The 20,664-nt window shown below is 38.4% G+C and overlaps 1 protein-coding gene across 6 annotated transcripts in view; it reads left to right on the plus strand.

Annotated features, from left to right (window-relative positions):
• ICE1 (interactor of little elongation complex ELL subunit 1) overlaps positions 1–20,664 on the plus strand; it is a 35,519-nt gene that overhangs the window by 5,838 nt on the left and 9,017 nt on the right. For 4 of the 6 annotated variants that reach the window (XM_080579764.1, XM_080579767.1, XM_080579763.1 and 1 more), the window contains 8 exons: positions 4,037–4,074; positions 6,014–6,096; positions 6,370–6,409; positions 6,497–6,559; positions 7,608–7,697; positions 7,787–7,840; positions 14,104–14,456; positions 15,058–19,869. In XM_080579764.1, the coding sequence (XP_080435890.1) occupies positions 4,037–4,074; positions 6,014–6,096; positions 6,370–6,409; positions 6,497–6,559; positions 7,608–7,697; positions 7,787–7,840; positions 14,104–14,456; positions 15,058–19,869 (5,533 nt within the window). Of the gene's footprint in view, positions 1–2,048; positions 2,113–4,036; positions 4,075–6,013; positions 6,097–6,369; positions 6,410–6,496; positions 6,560–7,607; positions 7,698–7,786; positions 7,841–9,852; positions 9,922–14,103; positions 14,457–15,057; positions 19,870–20,664 lie in introns of those variants that run through there. The other 2 variants (XM_080579766.1, XM_080579768.1) reach the window with 2 other exon arrangements.

The following is a 20,664-nucleotide window of genomic DNA, read 5'->3' on the forward strand; positions in this document are numbered from 1 at the left end:
GTTACTCCTTCCTTTGGTTCTTCCTTCCTTGAAGGAACTTAGAGCTATCAGTTTTAATTTTGAAGTTCCTAAATTATTTTGTTGTTACCAACATGTTTAGGGAAGTGATTCTTCCCCTTTTTCCAGCACTAGTGGGGCCACACCTGGACTACGGTGTCCTGGGTTCCCTAGTACAAGACAGACATGGATGTATTGGAGATGGTTCCAGCGAAGGGCCACAGAGATCATTAATGGACTGGAGCATTCACTGAGAACCTCATATGAGATATTCTTGTGTCCTTCATGCCATGTGAAGCACATGGTACTCACAGATACAGCAGCAAGCCACTATCATGCAAAACACTGTAAAAGCAGTCTGTCATTGTTGTCACTTCCTGTTGCCACTTCTGCCAGACTGCACGTTTTTGCACATTTAAGTGCTCTGTCCTGTAAGCTTGAAGGAATTCATAACACATCTTCCAATTTTAAGAGCAGCAGAGAGCATTGCTGACTTCATCTCAGGAGGAAACTGGCAACCCGGGTGTCCTGGCAATAATATAGCATGCCAATATAGATATATATTCTATCCCCTATTTGTCACTCATATCTTCAAGAAAGTCAAGAAGGAGGATCCAGGGAGCTGGTCAGACAGACTGGTCAGCCTCACATTAATCTGTAGCAAGGTGGTGGATCAGCTAGTCCTGGAAACCATTTCCAGGCACATGAAGGACAAGAAAACGTAGTCAGGGTGGATTCATCAAGGGGAAGTCATGCTTGATCAACCTGATAAGCTTCTCTGATGGCCAGATGGATGAGGGGAGAGCAGTGACTATTGTCTACCTGGACTGCAGTAAGGCCTTTGACACTGCCGCCAATAAGATCCTTACAGACAAGCTGTTGATGTTTGGGCTAGATGGACAGGCAGTGAGGTGGGTTGAAAACTGGCTGAATGGACAGGCCCACAGGGTGGTGACCGGAGTCACAAAGTCTAGTTGGAGGACAGTAACTAGCAGTATACCTCATTACGGGCTCCAGTTGTGTTTAACATCTTCATTAATGACCTGGATGATGGGGCAGAGCGTACCCCCAGCAAGTTTGCAGATGACGTAAAACTGGGTGATCTCTTCTGTGATTTTGTAGCTAATTCATACACATTTGGCGTTGAGGCTGTTTGAAGCAGTCAATCACACGTGTTTGCGAGCTGAGTTTCTTTAGAAGCAGAACTAGTGAATTTGTCAAATTAGGAATAGAAAATCTAGAGAATTGTTTATACAGTGAATGTTAATCTACAGTTACTGCAGAATAATTTAGGTTAAAAACAATCTCCAAAGTCCCTTGGTCCAGTCTGCCAGTCAGAGCCAGCTTTAAAGTCGGGCTGCTTAGGCCATTGTTTAGTTGAGATTTGAATGTTTACAAGGATGGTAATTCCTTTCTGAAGTGACAAGAACCATGATAAGTTGAGATAAATCATCTAGCATGTCCACTGTTAAGAAGATTCTCAGTATGAAATCATTTCTATAGAGGAGATTTGAAAGAAGTTTTCAAAACTTAAGTCTGTTCCAGAAGTAAGGTTGCTCATTTAATTAAAATTTCATATTCTCTCTGAGGGTGAAATAAATATGACAGACACAGGTTTTTTCCTTTTTTTATTTTTAACTGTTGAGTATTATAAATATAATCACATTATATTTGTTGTAGTTTATAATACTGTATGTATACTTCTGAATGCAATTTGTGTTAGCATAGCTTTCTGTCAGCTGAAGATGTGCATGCATCTTGAAGATCAGATAGGAGCTTGAGCTGTGTAGCATAAGAGGAGTTCTGTCCAAATGCATCATCTAGAAACCTTGCTTTTTTAATTATTAGATATAACATATTTTTTTAATGTAATTGCATAGATTGATAAAATCGGTCAGCATACCATTATAAAAGTAGTAAAAATAATTAATAATGATAATTGGTAAAAATAATAAGTCAAAAGGTAATAAAAGCACTTATGAAAGTAATTCTACTGCAAATATCAGTACAATGATAAAATGTTGGCATTTATTGGCTGTCTGGTTATTCAGGTTCTTACCTGTTTGTAAATGCATTACTTCTGTGCGTTTGTCAGAAGACAATCTACAGAAAAGCGTAAGTTCATTACCTGTTATTTTTGAAAGACCCCCCCCTTTCTTTTTCTTTTGCACTGCAAAGATGTCTTAAAATGATTATTTTTATGAAATTCTCACCTGTGGCTTGACTGTCAAAGCAGTCATCTGAGTATAAGGAGAATTAATTATGAACCTGTTCAGGCAGAAGAGGCCTGAGAGCATCAGTCTGTCTTTTAAGTTCAAATACTTTTACTGCTAAACGTTCCAAAGGTGGTTAGTTGGTGACAATTAGTTGGTTAATTCTCTGAGTGGTTTCTCAAATGCACTCCAGTTAACATCTGAAGTGATGATTAAAGCTTCCACGTCCTGAAGGGCTAAGGCTGTAAATCTTAGTCAGTTATAAAAGCTGTAAAGTGAGGAATGGATGAACAGTATTCATCTTCATCGAAGTGATCTGTGAGCATTGGCAGTATATGTTTTTTTTTTTTTCTTCAGTTCTGTTTGTTTTTCATATAATGTGGGGTTGGAAGTGCTGAATTAAGAATAGTTTAGGCTGAATAATTGGTTGTGTTTTGAATTTAGCAAACAGCAGGATATTCTCAACAAGAATCTGTGGGACATAAGTGATCCTGAAGACTATTCCTGAGTATATCATTGCTAATGATTATAAGCAAAGTTTAATTGTTTTTAAGGGATAAGACTAACCTGTCTGCATTTGTGTTTGGTTGACCCTGGCTGGCTGCTGTGTGCCCACCAAGCTGCCGTCTCACTCCCCCCTCCTAACAAGACACGGGGAGAGAATACAATGAAAAGAAACTTGTGAGTTGAGATAAGGACAAAAAGATCGCTCACCAATTACTATCACGGGCAAAACAGACTTAATGGGAAATCAATTGAATTTATTGCCAATTAATAGCAGTGTAGGATAGTGCGTAATAAAACTAAAATCATCTTCTCCCCACCCCTCTCCTCCCAGGCTCAGCTTCACTTCTAATTTTTCTACCTCCTTCCCCCACAGGTGGCACAGGGGAGATGGGGAATGGTTACAGTCAGTTCATAACACTTTTTCTCTGCCACTCCCTCTTCCTCATATGCTTCCTGTGCTCCAGCGTGGGGTCCCTCTCATGGGATACAGTCCTTTGTGAACTACTCCAAGATGAGTCCTTCCCACAGGTGCAGTTCTTCAAGAGTTGCTCTATTGCGGGCCCTTTCCATGGGATGCAGTCCTACAGGGTCCTCCACAGGCCACAATCTGGATATCTGCTCTGGTGTAGTTATCCATGGGCTGCAGAGGGACAGCCTCCTTTTCCATGGTCTCCACAAGCTGCTGCATTGACCTGCTCCTTCGTTGACCTTGGTGTCTGCAGGGTTGTTTGTCACATTTTTCTTACTCCTCTCTCTCACAGTTGCTGCACAGTGTTTTTCACTCTCTTAAATGTGTTATCACAGAGGTGATAGTACGTGGCTCAGCTGTGCCCTGCAGCGAGTTTGTTTTGGGGCTGGCTGGAACTGGCAGTGTCTGACATGGGGGCAACGTCTGGTCATTTCTCACAGAGGTCACCCTGTCCCACTACCAAAACCTTGCCAAGTAATCCCAATGCATCATTACATCATAGAAATTCAAAAAACAAACAAACAAACGAAAAAAAACAACAGAAGGCAGTTTTCTCAGGATGTTTTTATTGCTACAAGTTATAGCTGAAGTTATATGCCTGGATTAGCAGACTGACTCACTTAAGAAAAGAGCAGACTGCCTCTGTAACATATATGGCTGTTGTTGTAAGAATGTCATCAGCATGCCGCTGATATAAGTTTTCAAATTCAGGGACATATTGGTCTCACAGGCCCTGAATTTATGAAGTGTTCTTTCTCTGAAATGGCTAGATTGGTTTTCTGGTGGTTTTTCATACAACATGATTCTATTCAAAAATGATCTGTTAATGCCTTTTTTTTTTTTTTAACAGGAGAAAGAAACTGGAAGCAAAAGTGAAGAAACTTGAAGGTAACTTTCTATATTGTGTTACCAGTGCTGTCATCCTATTCCATTTCTTGATTCCGTTTGTATCCAAAAAAGCAATTGAAAAAGCTACAGAAAAACTAACTCTGAGGCCCCCGGGAGCAAGAAAAGTCAGTATACTCTGTGATGCTTAGCCTCTGAAATATGTCTGCCATTCTGCAGAATATTTTCAATAGAGTATATCAGGCTCATGGCGTAAATCAAGTTGGAAGGAAACCTCAAAGGATGTAGGCTGACCAGCCTGTCCAGGCAATCTGATCCACTTCCAGACTGCCCTCATGGTGAAAAAGCTTTTCCTTATCGCCAGTTAGAACCTCTTTTGTCTCATCTTCCCACCATGCGCCACTGAACGTACTGGTTCCATCTTCTTGATACCTTGTAGGTATAGGAAAGCTGTTCTTAGATCCTTTCAAAGCTTTTTCTTCTCAAGCTAGTCAAGTCTAGTTCCTTGAAGCTGTCCTCACAGGGCAAGTGCTCCAGTGCACCAATAATCTTGACAGGATTCTTCTACTTGTATTTATATTCATATTTAAAGATGTAGTGATCCTGACATGTTTGCTGATTTGTAAATATTCTGGCAGTTATGTTGTGTTTTTTTTTTCCTTTTTTTTTAGTTCGGTTTGATACAGCTCTGCTTACCACAGTTCAAATATCCACATACCTTAAAACGTTATTTTTTGTTAACTGGCCACAACAAACTGAGTGACTTGTGTCTTAATGTTAGAAACCCCCAAAATCCTACTGTAAAGTGCAGGTAGTTTGGAGTTCCTCTACATGGCAGCAAGGTTTTTATACTCTCTAGCCCCAAATGCAAATTCTGGCAGAGCTACAACAAAATCCTTCTCACAGAAGCCACCCCTATGGCCCTCTGCTACCAAAACCTTGCCACGTAAACCCACTACAGAAGGCAAGGCACCAATTCAAAAACAAACACACACATGCAAAACAAACATCAACAAAGAACCACCCACAGCATTCCTGGTACTTTGTCATCCATTATTTCCCATCAGCAGGCACAGCAACCATCTCTCCCTTAAAGTACTTTCTCCCACCTCCCCGTCAGCCCAGCCTGAAACCCAGGCAGCAAGCAGGTAAGCCTTTCACAGATTCTGTGAGATAGTTTGTATTTTTCCCAGTTTTAGTGACTGGTTTATCTTTTGTCAGTCCTGATTTTTTCCCATGATTAGTTCTTGTCAGCCTCCCACCTGAGGTGCCTTTTAATGGTCTTCTCTTCGATATGCTGTCTTCTGTGACTTGATCTGATTCTGTGACTTGATCTGATGAGCAGACAGGTTCCAACTCTCTTTGCTGTCTGCATATAAGTCATCAAGCTGATCTTTCACAAAGCTCTTTCAAGCATCCCCGTGGCTTGTGAATTTCCCCAGGAACCTCACTTACCTGCCATAGTCTGTTTATTCCCACCCATTTGCACTCTCTCAAGGTTGATGCTAGATATTGAGAGTTAGAGTACTCTATGTCTATCTATGCTATCTGTAGTAGTGCTGTCTACATCTTTCTAATGCAGTTGGCTGTAGTGTTTTCATCTTTGAACCAGAACCTCTGTTCTAAATAACAGAATGAAGCACGTGAAAAAACGTTGACTTCACTCCTAATTTTGCTCCCTTTTTTACTTAGTGTATGTTGTTCTTAAGTACAATGTGAAACACTCTTCTTTCTTGCCTGTAAGTGAAAAAAGTAATAAATGTATTTTAGTAGTTTAGAACAGTAGATATGCAGATAAAGAAAAGATACGTGCATGAGTTGTGCTTAAAGTTTGAAGTCTTAATGAACTAAAATATAACTTCAGTACATTTGTATTTCATGCTATTTTTTCTCCTAATATGATGTGCAAACTGGTAACCAGTATTAGTTAAAGTAGTTACTTGGCTTAGTTTCTAACTTGAATTTTGGTTCTCTCTTGAAGAAGCTGCAACAAAACATAGTCAAGACTTTAAACTATTGAAAACTGAAAAGAAAAAGCTTGAAAAGGAACTAAAGAAGGCACAGGTAAGATTTTCCTGTTTAGTAGGTGCAGTTTCCTTGATTATTTCTGGAAGAAAAAAAAAAAAGCAAGTTATTTGTGATACAGATGTTGAAATAGTGAAAGTTCAGTTATTGGGGATATTGAGTAAATAAATGTAGCAATTCATCTTAAGAGATGGTGAATTTTGAAACTGAGGCATGACATTTGAAATGTAGATTTAGATTTCATGGTAATTTAGGGTAATTCTCTACAAACTGTATATTGAATGAAAAAATAACATTAGTTATTTTTAACAGGGAAAACTTGATGGTGTTCTTAAAGAGAAGTGCAGAAAGGGTATGTACTCAGTTTTGATTACCTTCAGATTTATGTGTGTTAATAATTCCATTTGAACACTTCCTTTTCTCCTTTACTTCTCAATAGTTAAACATGCAGAGACCCAGAGTTCAAGTGAAGATCTAGATCTTACAACAGATATAGACAAAGGTAAGATTTTTGCAAGGCCTTTCTCTATGCAGACCAAACCATTATGAATTAATTGTAAGCCTTCTGGAAAATTGCTTATTCTCTTTCCTGATCTTTTTAAAGCATTTGGAGCTCTTGGAGTTGCTTTTGAGAACAGAGGATACTGACAGAATTGCTGTATGAGTAGATGTAGTTGATAGAAAAAATATGACATTGAGGGAAGAATGTAACAGATAAATATTTTAACTTTTGCAATAAGGAAGATAATTGATTCATTAAAGTGACTATGGTCTACCCTATGTGTATGTGCAGCAGTTTGATTTGTAATTATAAACCAGAATGCAAACACTGAAAAAAAACGAAACAAACAATCCCACTGTCTTTGAGCTCAGCAAGATCATAAAAGAAGTATGCAAAGCAAAAGAGACAAGATAGGAGTGTAATCTGTTACAAAGTCCGTGTGAGGCTCTCTAATTCAAGTGGAAATCCAGGATGTATAGTTGTTTTCTATGCAATTTTATTTATTTATAATGATCTACAATATCTGCTGCAAATTATCCAAACCTAACGGCACAATGGAGCTAACTCATTCAAAACTTCCTCTAAAGTGCTAAGGACAGATAGAGGCCAAGCTTTAAGTAACCATATCTTTGTATTTTTACACTTTTTAAAATAATAGCTTTGATTTTGTATTGTCTAGAAAATTCTGAAGATGATTTTCAGGCAAAAAACAAATTTCTGCTTTTTGTGTCTTGCTTTTCAGTGCTTGCATTTTAAGTTTTTTGCAAAAATTAAAATTCTGTGAAAAGGGCAGACTTTGCTGTTGTTTCTGGGTCTTCGCATGTTTTTGCTGCCTTTTGGATTGTCCTAAATTGGAATCCAATTTCATCGTTTATTTTTTAATTTAGTTCTTTTTCTTTCTCTCAAGCTAAAATGCCCAGTTGTCTTAATTTTTGTGTATATTTAGTTGTAGGCATGTCTGTGTTTTGAGTAAGAACAAAGAAAAAAAATCTAGGCTCTCTGAGCCATTGAAGTTTTCCTCAATTTATAAAAACATTTTGTTTAACAGAAAGAATAAAATTCTTGTTGGAAGAACTCTGGATGTGCATTGACAGTGCAAAAGGAAAAAGAGAGAAGCGGGAAAATGATCCTATCTTGGGTGAGATGTCATGTTAAGTATTGGAATTCTATTGAAGCTGTCTCTTTTTTAATTAAAAATAAATAAATATCGGTACCTTCTTTCTTCAGCTTCTGCTCAGAATAAGGCACGGCCTGAAAAAAGAAGACTGTTTATTACAGAAGGTAGGTTCCAGTAAATGTAAATGTGTTAGTATGCAAATTCCTTGATGTAGCCTTATCATCAGATTGGGTACTGTTTGTGTAACACTTTTTGGACAGACTTAAATACTTTTATTTGTGATTGTCTGGTCAAGTACACGTGTGATTAGAATATTTGAAAATAAGTGCAAATTTTAATTTGAACAGCCAGTTAGGCTACAATGCTCTTCTAAACAAAAGCCAATTTTAATCTGCTGTTACAATTCAGAAATCAAATTCTTAGAAATAGTCAAAGCAGCTGATAGTCAAAGTAGTCAAAACATACCTCTCATGTTTATACCTTAATTATTATAGCACTATAAATTCTGCAGTATATAATGCAAATTCTGGGATGCAGGCATTCTTTTTGGTCCTAAACAAACACATGATAACATAATTACATTGTAAAATTTAAGAAGCTCTTACCACTATTTTGTTCATTCATATCTGCCTGAATAATGATATATAATGGTGCATTGATTTTCAGATTCATGATACAAAACAGTATAATGTATAATTTTGTAACAAAATAATCAATATAGTTCTAAAAAATAATCTGAGTAGTTATCCACATACACATTGACAAAAAAACTCAAAGTGCTTCAACTTCATAGAACAGATGTTGTTTTCATTCTGCCCTCAAGAATAGATGCCTTGAAATTGCATTGGTATTTTTGTAGTTGCCTCTCAAGAGTGCACTTATCAATCTTTAATTTTTCTTTTATTTGCTCTACCACTTTTTTTTTTTTCCTGTAGTTCAGGTTGTAGGGATACTGCACGGAATAAGTACACTGCATTATTAAGTGCTTTGAAAGTGAACCATTATGCTGTTTCCTCACCCTGTTAACTCTGAAACTCTGCTACCAGTGTAGACCCTGATGAATCTGGTTTTAGGTTGTATTCCAGAGGAATTGACTTAGGGGGTACCGAAATATAAGGACAGTATCTTAAGCCAGTTTATCAATTTCATCCCGACCAGTTCAGTGCAGCAAATCTGTGGCTTCAAGCTCCAGAACTGAGCTAGACAGTTGTCCCCTGATATTCTAAATTTGATTTCTTGATCAGGGCTCAATCAAATGACAAGTACAATAAACTCTGAGGGGTATCAGATCCTCTTCTCATCCACCACAAGGGGGACTTTAGATTCCAGATGTCCTGTTGCATCTTTCCTATTCACATCTTCTAAAGGAGAACTATGTTTTCTTTTTTCCCCTCTTGAAGCGTAGGACAGCCATCTTATTCTGTCTTTCAGTGGCCATTACCTTGGATTTGTAATACCAATGCTGGCGTTTAGAGATGCAACCTTCTAGCAAAAAAAAGAAGGGGGGGGAGTTCTTAATGATTTTGCACTAAGTTCTTGTCGAATATTGTGGCAGTTTCATCTTAGGGAGAAAATCACTTGCTGGTGGTATTGCTGAAGTATTTTTTCCCAAGAATGTCAGTTCTTCTGTCTGTCTGGATCTATCCTTTTAGAAAGATAACTACTTGGCTGCTTTCTTTGTACAGTCAAATGTTTTGTAAAATATCTGTAACAATTAGAGTTTTCTCTGTTCCATCAAAGATGATACCACTTGGAATAACTTATTTGAAGAACATGTACGTGTATGAAAACTGCAAGATTTATCAGGCTTTCCATTCATGTTTTTACAAAGAAACATACCATTGTGAAAGCCTCAGAAGGCAATGAGGTTTTGACAAATTTAGATTAAAAGCATTTTGTCTTGGTTTTGGTAGTACTTCTATAAATCTTCCAGTAATGAAGTTGACCATACCTGCAGTTGAACATCAGACCAATAACCTTAGACCATAATTTAAGGTTAATAAGACATTTCTGTTGTTTTTTTTTTTTAAATTTGAAAACCTGTTTCCCGTGTAGTTTGAGAATAAGGCCATCTACAGTTAGAACAGGCATGTGAAGAAGCATTTGAAGAATCTTGCAGCCCAATGCTGAAGACTTTGTTAATTTGGATTCTCCAACATGCACTGTTTGTATGCAGGCTTATGGTGAGAGGAGATGAGGGAAGATGGGAAGACCACGTCTGGGATGAGCTGAGTCTCTTCAAGTAGTATGTACAACAGGGTTCTGAGCTAAATCTGGCCTACTACAGAGCTATACCCATTTTATCTGATCTTACTTTTGGTTTGGATAGCGGAGAAGTTGCATATAGATGTTAAGAGCAGGGGTAAAAAGGAGCATACAGGAGGTGCCTTGGTGTCTGCTTTAATACCAGATAACAGGAGACACAAAGTAGTGGCATTACATGTAAAATATAAAGATAAGACCGAATCCCTGAGGACCCGTGTATGTTTTATGACCTTGAGATTAAAGTCCATATGGTGTGAGTGAGTTATTAAGCGGACCTCATTTCTGTCTTTAAGACCATATGAAGATCTCTCAAGATAACGTCATTTTAGGAAATGTAGCCTTGTGCAGTTAGTTTCAGGTGTGCAATGTTCTCCCTAATTATTTGTTTCATATGTGTGTATGTGTAAGTTTACTGTCTTGAAAACTAGAATACTGCTTATAACTTTAAAGAATAGCAAGTGTATAAAACACCCTAAAACTCACATAACTGGAGAAGGTTTGAAAAGTTGAGGCTTGTCAAAGTTAGAAAGTTTCTGTGGAGGGATTTTTTTTTTTGTCAGAGAAATACTGCTCTTTGTCCTTGAAAAGCAAGCAGTTGCTACTGCCAGGCATTTGCAAACACTGTGCTGATAGTGATGAGATTTTGCTGTAAACCAGAAGAGATTCTATGGCTTGGAAGTGTTGGCTGATGAGACAATCAATATGAGTTGGTAGTGTGTGCTTGCAGCCCAGAAAGCCAACTGTATCCTGGACTGCATCAAAAGAAGCGTGAAGAGCAGGTTGAGAGAGGTGATTCTCTCCCTCTGCTTTTGTGAGACCCCACCTTTGAGCACTGCGTTCAGCTCTGGGGCTCCCAGCACAAGAAGGACATGAACATATTAGAACGAGTGCAGAGGAGGGCTATGAGGATGATCAAAGGGCTGGAGCACCTCTCCTATGAAGGGAGGCTGAGGGAGTTGAGTTGTTCAGCCTGGAAAAGAGAATGCTCTTGGGAGGCCTTATAGTGGTTTTCCTGTACATAAAGGAGGCTTACAAGAAAAGTGGAGGGGGAACTCTTTGTCAGAGAGTCTAGCGATAGGACAAGGAGTAATGTCTGCTATGAATCTAAACGAGGGGAGATTTAGATTAGATCTTAGTAAGAAGTTCTTCATTATGAGGCTGAAGAGGCATTGGCACAGGTTGCCCAGAGAAGCTGTGAATGCCCCGTCCCTGGAAGTGTTCAAAGACCAGGCTGGATGGGGCTTTGAGCAACCTGGTTTAGTGGAAGGCGTCCCTGCCCATGGCAGGGGAGTTGGAACTAGATGATCTTTAAAGTCCCTTCCAATCCAAACCGTTCTATGATGCTACGGATGGATTACTGTGAGAAAAAAATCCAGCATCTTAATCTGGAAACTGGTCCTTCTTTTTGAGGGGAAAAGAAATCTTGTTTCAGAAAGTTACTTTGTTATCTAGGGTAGAGAGAAAACGTAATCAATTGTCCTGCGATGTGGACAATTGGGAACAAATATTTGAATTGCAAAACTCAGTTTATTTTGTTCCAGGACACTTGATGTTAGCATTGGATTGCTTATTTCTATTCTTTCTCCATCATTCATCAAAGACATATTTCACAGTAGCATGTGGTAGCTTTTGATATTTTTTCCAGTTCAAAGTAATCTTATCCTTCTCTCAGAAGTGGGAGAAGGCAGCAATGAAAGGGTTTGAAGCTACGTGGACTAGATTCCAAGTTGTAGGTCTGAGGACAAAACTTAATCATTTGGATAAGTGGGACTGTGAATGAGTGAGATTCCCTAGGAAAAGTAAAATTTTTCTTTAAAATAATGATCTTTGAGAGGATCCTTTGGATGAAAAGGGCTTGATAACATTAGAGCTTTTTCTGGACCTCAAGTTTAGGCAGTTGGAAATCTTTAAGGTACCAAAGTGTTGGTTGTTTCCTGTAGACAAGCTTACTATATCCTGAACCTTTGGAAAATGCAATGATAGCTATTCCTACAGATAAACAGGTAACCAGGAAAAAGTCATCTAATCCTTGAAGAGATTCAAGCAAAGTCATCAGGGGTTGGGTAAGAAAGGGGTGGGGAGCAAAGACTGGAGAATCTCTTAGTTATTCAGAAGTGATAATGAGTCTCTGATCTATTTCTCAGAGGGAGCTTTTCAGTGGATGGTATGTATCAATATTCTAGGTCTTCATGTAGGCACATGATGAATCTTGAGAGGGCAGCCAGGATGTAAAGTTCCTTATACTCAGAACTATTGTGTAGTTCAGTGTTCAGAGTAAACTCATTTGTCTAATTGAAGTTGTTCTAGGGGGAAAATAAGAAACTCTGTGTGTTTCTTCCCTCTCAAGTGTGGAGGAACTTCAGAGCTCAGAACTGGTTGGCACAAAGGAGCATGAGAAATCTTCTATCATCATACAGAAAACTACCTTCTGACTCTTCTTTTCTTTTTTCTTCCTAGTGAAGGGTTTCCTTTTCCCATGGATGATCTACTGAGACTCAAATAGTAAAGGGAATATGTTTTTCACGATGAGATGAGGAACATCTGGAAGCTTTATGTGATTGTAGCTTATAAATAGCTTTATGAAGCACTGTATGATCTTATAACTTCTAAGATGTAGCTTTGACTGAAGGAGAAGTCAGAGCTCATTTATCTTTAGGGAAATTGGCCTTGTAAGGCCCATAAGGCATAACTGTCCCTCTTTCCTCCTAGTGTCTTTTGTAGCAATCTTGTAAATACATTTTTGGATCAGTTTTCCTACTAAAACATTCAGTAGGAGCTACCATGTTAGAATGTGCTTAAAGTTTATTGGGAGACAGATCACTGGAGGTGTGTTTTCACCTATGGAATTAAATTAGTGCTTTCAAATCTGATATTACCTTTGGTGCTGCTTGAGGAGTATTACTGTAAGTTCTAGCAGTGGAGAAATAGTCACAGCAATAATGAAGCACACTATTCTTTTTTATTTTTCCAGCAGGGGTCAAGTTATGCCAATTAAATCAGTATATCCTCTCTTCCAAACCATTTTGTTCATGCGTTGTTCCTTATACCATGTAATGGTATGTCGACATACACAGATCTCTTGATCTCTTGCTTTGATACTGCCACTGCTGTGTCCAATAGTGTTTGTGTGCACTATAAAAAAAAATCGCATATCCAAATGTTGTATAAGAATTACAAGTTCTTTGTCTATACTGTTTAGACTTTCCTGGAGCAATATGTTTTATCTGCATGCAGAAAAAAATGGATTACCGTCTAATAATAAAACATGGTTTGAAAAGGAACAAAGCAAAAGTATAGTGCAGAGAATCACAGAGAGCATTTGGACATGCTTTCTTGCTGCTAAAATAACTTTATAAAACCGATGCGATTGTGAATCTCTGTCATTTTTTCTCTGAGTGGTACAAACTCCTGTCCTTAAGAAAACCAAACACACACAAAAAAACCCCTCACTTTTAGGAAGGTTTTTTTAAGGGTCCAGCTTGAACTAGGTCATGTCATTAAAGACAGAATCTTGCGTGAGTAGACTGAAGACAGAAATTTAAAAAACTAATGCTTTAAAAATGTATGCATATTAAATCATAAAACCAGGTATATAGTTAAGAACTACCTTACTCTGTTTATGGCAGGATATAATTGTCATTGGCCTGCACATTATCGTTGAAATATGAAAGTGCAGCTGCTGGCTCAAAGCTGCTGCTTGCTTTAAGCAGAGAGTTACATCCCGATTGGGGAATGCCAGTGTGTATTGCTTGTGTTGCTTTTTCTGAACATCAGTAAAACTGGAAGTAAATCACTGAGCTGGATAGACCATCAGTCTTATCCAGTATGGCCCTTCCTGGTAAGAAAAACTGGGGAGAATAGTTTTAATGATCGAAGTTGGAAAGTGTTTTTTGGGTGGGAGTGCTTTGTACCTACATACATCTACATCTTTTTCATGGGGGGAAAAAAAAAGTTGGTTGTGAATAATAACATCTGATCTCTGTATGGAAAATATTTCTGAAAGCACTTTCTTAAGTGCTTCTTACTACTCGTCTTACTACTTGTCTGAGGGAACATCACTTGAAAAGATGGTAATGTAGCCTTATTACTATGATGTATTAGCTCTATAAGGAAAGATGGGGAGAAAAAATGTGTTAATTTCTTAACAATATTTGTGTCATAGAAGCTGTACAAACCCACCAAAAGATCAGGAAACGTGATGGCAAAACACTACATTGCTATTCTTCAATAGAAAGTGCTGGAAAGCACAACTCTGTAACAGCCCTGCAACGTCATGTGAATACTGAGCCTTTTGGAGTTGACCATCTTGAGAACGGGACTGCTGAAGAATGTCTGCAAGGTTGTGAGGATAAAACTATACATGTGACAATGCGGACAGATGAGGCATACAGTAGTTCAGACTTCTCTGATCAGGAGCAAAAGGGCCCAAGTGGAAACGTGATGGATATACTGAACTGGGTCAGGCCTCTCCCTGCTCTACTTTCTCCGGTACAGCTTTCACCAGTAGCTGAACGGGTGAGTTCCAGGATTTGTCTGACTTGGCATTAACTTGGCTGTATAATTACTGCAGGAATAACAATTTGATATTCTTGAGCTTTTTTATGTATTATTATTATGTATTATTACTTACTCTGATGCACTGAAAGGGTCTCTGTATGAGTGTTTAGGTCTATATGTATACTTCTTCACTTTCTAGTGCACTGTCTGTGGAAGGGCACAAACCATAATTTTCTGCAGTATATTTAAAACAAAGTTGGCCATGTCTCAACTGCTGTTTTTTCCTGATGTCACAGACCTACATTCCCAACTCATGTTGGGTATAAGCATGGTTTTTGTAGTAAACCTCTACAGCTTGAAATTCAAGGGAAACCTACTCAAATGTTATTTTTTCAGTAATCTTTGAATGTAAGTTGGTAGGCAAAGAGGTCTCAATTTTCACAAAGGTGCTTTCTGTTTAGTATGAAGAGCAATGATGGAGAAGGATGTAATTCTGTTATCAGCCTTAATCTCTCAAAACCACTGCATGTCAGGGCCAGCAGCCTATTTGTTTAGAAAAATACAGCTCTTAAAAGTGATGCTGGGCTTTGAAAAATTAACTTTGTATTTTTCATTAAAGGATATGTTGTTTGGAGAAGTCACAGGTTCCAGCAGTGAAGAAGCTGATTGCAGTGCTTCTGCAGCGGAGTATATTTTACAAGAAGACCAAGTTCAGCCTCAAAATTGTTGTAATGTATTCAGCTTGAATGAGGAGTGCAACAGATGGAACAAAACATGTGGACCTAGTCTTGATGCAGAAATTTCACATAACTGGAGTAGGAATGAAAAGATTGATCATATTGATCCAGAGATTTTGAGCAAGAAAGTGAGAGATGCTGAAACAAAGCAAGCTGAAGCTGCTACTTTAATTACAAACGTGGGAACTAACAAAGACTGTGTGGAGGAGAATTCTGTGAATATGGAAACAGAGGAGATGGAACTAACTAAAGCAACAGCACATGAATTGGAAGCCATAGAGGAAAAGAAAGGAGATATCAAGGAAATGCACAGTGCAGATGGGACCTCTTCAACTGATTTTATGCTACACAGTTTTAAGCCTCAGAATCAGATACAAAGATGTAGTGAGGTAGAGCAAACAGAGGAGAATGTGATTTTAATCAAGGCTGGTGTTTATGACAGTGTACATGAAAAGCATGGTGAATTAATGAAGGCAGAAAGAGATGGATTATCAGGAGAGGGAGAAATTCCCAGGGCAGTAACCATTCCCCCAAATGTTACTCATTTGCCACCTGAACAATGTGTTGTTGTACTTCAAAGTACAGACTGTGAGGAGAAATCTGATGTATTGGTAGAGAATGAAGTAGTTGAAAATGAATCCAAAGATGTAATCAAGGTAGCAAATACAGCAAGCGATGTTGAGGAAAGCATAAAACCAGTGATAAATGGAGAGGAAATAACGGCTGCAATACAGATGCAAGGGCTCTGTGCAGAGGCTAATAATGAGGGAGAACTCTCTGAAGTTGTATTGTCTGATTTCAGTAGTTCTAAATCTTTTTGTGAAGTAGAGTGTCCTAAAGACCTAATGATACAGCGTGATAGTGAGGGAATAATTCTGGAGACTGAGGTATACAGTGAAACTACGGAGAGTTCTGCTCACTGTCAGTTCTCTGAAATAAAGCATGACAGTGAAAAGACACTGGAGGAACAATGTGTGCATACACTAGAATATGATATGGACAGAAAACACGAACTGGAGACTGCTGAAGTCTCTCAGTGTTATTTACCTGTATCTGCTGTTGAAGGAATCAGACATACACTGTCTATGGATGGTATAGACAAAAATATAGCTGCTTCATCAAGCTTTCCAAAAGATGATGGACAGCTCAAAATACAAGACATGAGTATAACCAGACCCGAGTCTATTGAACTAGCCATGAATGTGAACAAAGAAAGTGTTCTTGAAATAGCTAAATCATCAGAGCTATTCAATAGTGCAGAAAATGAAAAATTACTAGATATACAGGAAGGGGAATATTTAAAAGGTAAACCATACCAGGAAGAAGATTACAATATTTTTTTCCAAGGGAAGTCAGACTTGGAAAGCATACTTGCAGTACCAAAGATGACATGCATTACTGATGTGGAAAGCAGTGTAGCTAAGTGTGAATCATGTGTGTTAGATTTTACAGAAAGAAATGGTGAAATGAAACAGCCTGAAAGCCTGTGTAGTACATTAGACTGTGAGTTGACCAAAACTCAGAACTTCGGAGTGTTTGAATCTCAAGAGACTGAATTCCAAGTTAATCAAGATTTTGTAGATGAGAGCAGTAAACTGTTAGAAGAAGCAGATACCATCCAATCTGTTGTAGTAGAAAGTAACCTTACATCTCAGACACAATTTGCAAAACCTCAGAATCAGTTCTTGATAACTGAAAATGATAAATGTGATGAAATAAAAGCAGAATTAAACAAGCAAAGCAAGGAATTAGTGATTGAGGCTTGTTCCAGTTCATTTAACTGGGAAGACAGTGTTGTGAAGGAGAAAAGTAATGTTTCAGAGATCAGATGCCAGCATACTTCAGAAATGGGTTTTAATAGCAGCTTGGCTTTGTCTACTCAAATGGACTTGAAGACAAGCTGTATAAATTCTGAAGATACAGATTCCCCTATCCAAGAGAATGGATTGGAATCCACAGTGCCTTGTAATTTAAATTACAGTCTTGAGAAAGTTGTCGGATTTGTTGAAAGCGATTTCACAGGAAATTCTGATTTTTCTCATACATTGAAAAACAAAGAAGATAAAAATTGTGTTGTGGGTAGTGCATTTCATAGTTCTCTAGAAAGCTTCGAAAAGGGTGCTGAGATCCCATCTACTGAAAAAGGCAGTGTGTGCAAAGAACTGGACTGCTGCTCTGAGGGGGAATACATACATAAAAACGAAGTGGAATTTTCAGGTGAGAAGGAGCTGCCAGTAAATAAAGAACCTCAGGCATCTGTTAAGTTGCAAATTTTGCAAGCAAACTCTTATAATAAGAATACTTTGACCTTCCAAAAGTTTGTTTGTCAAGAATCAGAATGCAAGACTTCTACATGGGAAGCTAATGCAGATCCTGCTAGAACTGGTTCACTGTCAGATGGGGGGGAAATTAAAAGGTTGAATAGTTTTGAGACATGTGAGGAAAACAGCATAAAAAGGTCTAAAAATGCTTTTGATATCCCAGAGCAGAGCAATGTGTCTGAAGAGAAGGACTGTCCTCTACAAAAAGTTGGAGATGTGAAATATTCTGAATGTGTTCCCATGTTCAAAAAGGACCTGAGAACTTCAACAAGAATTGTAATGAGTGCTCTGGAAAATGATGCAAGTGTTGATGCTGATGACCAAATATGTGAACTTCATTCACCAATGCGCCCAGGAAACACTGTGACAGATAGTCATCTAAAAGCAGATACTATAGTGGATATGGATACATGCTGTGAAACAGACTACTCTCCAAATACTGCAAATGAGTTGTCAAATGTGGTTGGGGAGGTTTATCCCAAAGACTTAGCCTCTCTGAAAAGAGGGTGTGTATTAGTAGCCTCTGAAAATGCTGAGGGTGCTAGTGAATTCAGGGTAGCTGGATGGATGAATGACAGTAGGGAAGATGTGTTAAAAACTGGGACATCCAAAGGAAGACTTGTGATGCCAAGCGCTTCAAAAAATAGATTACCAATATGCCAGATATTAACCAGATTATCAGAAACTTATAGAATGGCTGTAAAAAACAGTAAACTAAGTACAAGAATGTTAGCACTCAGCAATTTTGTAGAAGAAAATGGTTGTGAAAAGCTTGAATCAAATGCAGAGCAAAGTCTACCACACAGTGTTGATAAGGGCATCTCAGTTCTTGAAGAATATAATCATAATCAAAATTGTGCTGTTTGCAACTCAGAAGAAAGCAACGCTAATGTTATGTTAGGTGTTTTTCAGCCTTCATGTTTTTGTCATACCACTTGTACTTGGAAGGGCTTTCTGGATAGTGGTAGAAAAAACTTTATTATCAAGTATCTTACAAATCCAGCCCTGTCTGATGTAGACTGCAATTCTCAAACAGTTAGTCAGTCTTCTGTGCCACAAAACATGGTATTTGAGAATTCGTGTATGTCGGAGTCAGAGTCTTGTGTAGATGTTGCTCCCAAAAAGACCAATAAATTGAACTGCAAAGTGCAAGAACAATCTGAAGTCTTGGGTGTTTCAACCAAGGCAGCTGTCCAAGTAATGCATGGCAGGCTATCAAAAAAACTGCTTCGAGGTAAAAGAAAAACAAACGCCCTTGAAGTTAAAATAACTCAGCCAGTTCTTGCAAATGCTGATACTTCTATGCCGACAAAATGCTCATCTGAGACTATAAATAAAATTAGGCAAGAGATGGGTCCTCCTCTACCCCCACTGCTACTGCCTTTGATTGCTACTCCTCCAAGAGCTGCATGTTCCATGACCCCAGTGATGTCTTCTGCTGATCGATCCTCTTTGCTTTCCCCTCTTGAAGACCTGATATCTCCGCTACGTGAAACCCCTGTTCCTCCTCTGATGTCTCCATTGAGAGATACTCCAACTGTCAAATCTGCCCTTTTGTTTTCCCCTCCATCACCTTCAGAGATGGCAGTGGGTAGAAGGATTCTCTCCTCACCTTTGAAATTTTGTACTTCCATTCCAAAGCATGCACTTCCCGTCCCTGGAAGATTTCCTCTGTGTACAGCTGATGGTGCTGCTGCGGCTGCTCCTCAGGAGAACTCTGTGAAAATATTGGACACTATGTATCCAGAGCTATCTGCAAGGGCAAGGACACTAAACATCCTGAAAGGCAATATTCAGCTTAACCGATGTGCCCTTTCAGACAGCCAGAGTTTGCCAGGACCTGTGGCTCAAATAGGTGGGTTCAAAGCAATAGCATCTACATCAACTGCTTTTGTTAAAACTGGGAGCAATTTGAAATCTGATGGTAGACAAGACAAAAACGTGCAAAACCAGCAATTGGTTTCAGGCTTGTCAAATCATCTTGAAAAAAGGACATTATTGCCAATATCTATGCCCAGAAGTGCGAAAAGACTGAGATTAGACAGGGAACCACCAAAGCTAGAGTCCAGTGATACTGCTGCTATTGGAAATGATCAAAATACAAGCACTGAAATACAGGAGAATTTCCATGGCAAGAGCTGTGAAATCAGTGGTTCAGCACACAGTTCCAGTTTAGAAGCATCTTTACCAGTAAAGAAGGTTATTGATTCTGATCGCCAGAAAGTTTATTTGGCATTGAAGAAAATTGCTGAATCCTGCTTTGACTTGTTACCAGTTATTCGAAGTCATGTTTATGTGGGCAATATCTCAAAGATTCCAGTAATGAGAGATGAAGAGAAAGAAGTTGTCAGTGAATTTGGTGTAAAAAACAAGGTAAGTAGCATTATTTTGAGTTTTGCGTTTTAACAGTGACTTCTGTGCAGATTAAAAGAGTTTAAGTATGTGCTAGGTGAATTCTCAATGGGTCAGGCAACCTGCAGTGGCAAAGTGTAGTCTTGAAAGATTATCAGATATCTAAACCTGTATAGACGTAACAAAATAGGGAGCTTCAGACAGTACGAGAAGCTAATGGTCAGTGGTGTCCAAGATGCAAAACTGCAATTGTAGATGCTTTATGCATTTATCAGGAAAACAGATGTATTTATTTTCACCACATTTTTTGTAGTGGATAGCATTAACAATTGTAGAAGGAGTTTTCTTTGTTTAAAGGTGTGAAGTTTGATTTTTTTTGGTCTTTTTTGTTATTTCACTAAAAAAGAAAACACAAAACAGCATTGTATATATATAATACCGGTGTACTTGTTCATTCAGTGTTTACCTTGATTATCATTCTACATCAGGTTGCTCAAATGAATTTTATTGGAAAAAAACTCATAGCATCGCATAGCAGCATTTTGCCCCATTGCAGTTCTTGAAAGTAATTAGGCAGACTGAGATCAGAATAATGATCTGTCAGTTCTCCACAGAAGTTGTCTACTGAGTTCTGCTGTCACCTTTGTTAGGACTTGCCAAATGTGGTAACTTGATAGAAGCAAGTTACTACTGAAGTTGCTACTCAGGTTTGTTATTTCATTTGCTGGTTGCCTGTGATTTAATTATGTGTATTCTTACATGGATGCAAACAATGTTCTTACAAACAGTTCTCTTGTCATACTGTTATAATGCTAT

The sequence above is a fragment of the Anser brachyrhynchus genome (genome assembly GCF_964034855.1).
Source record: "Anser brachyrhynchus genome assembly, chromosome: 2".
In the NCBI taxonomy this organism is placed as follows: Eukaryota; Metazoa; Chordata; class Aves; order Anseriformes; family Anatidae; genus Anser; species Anser brachyrhynchus.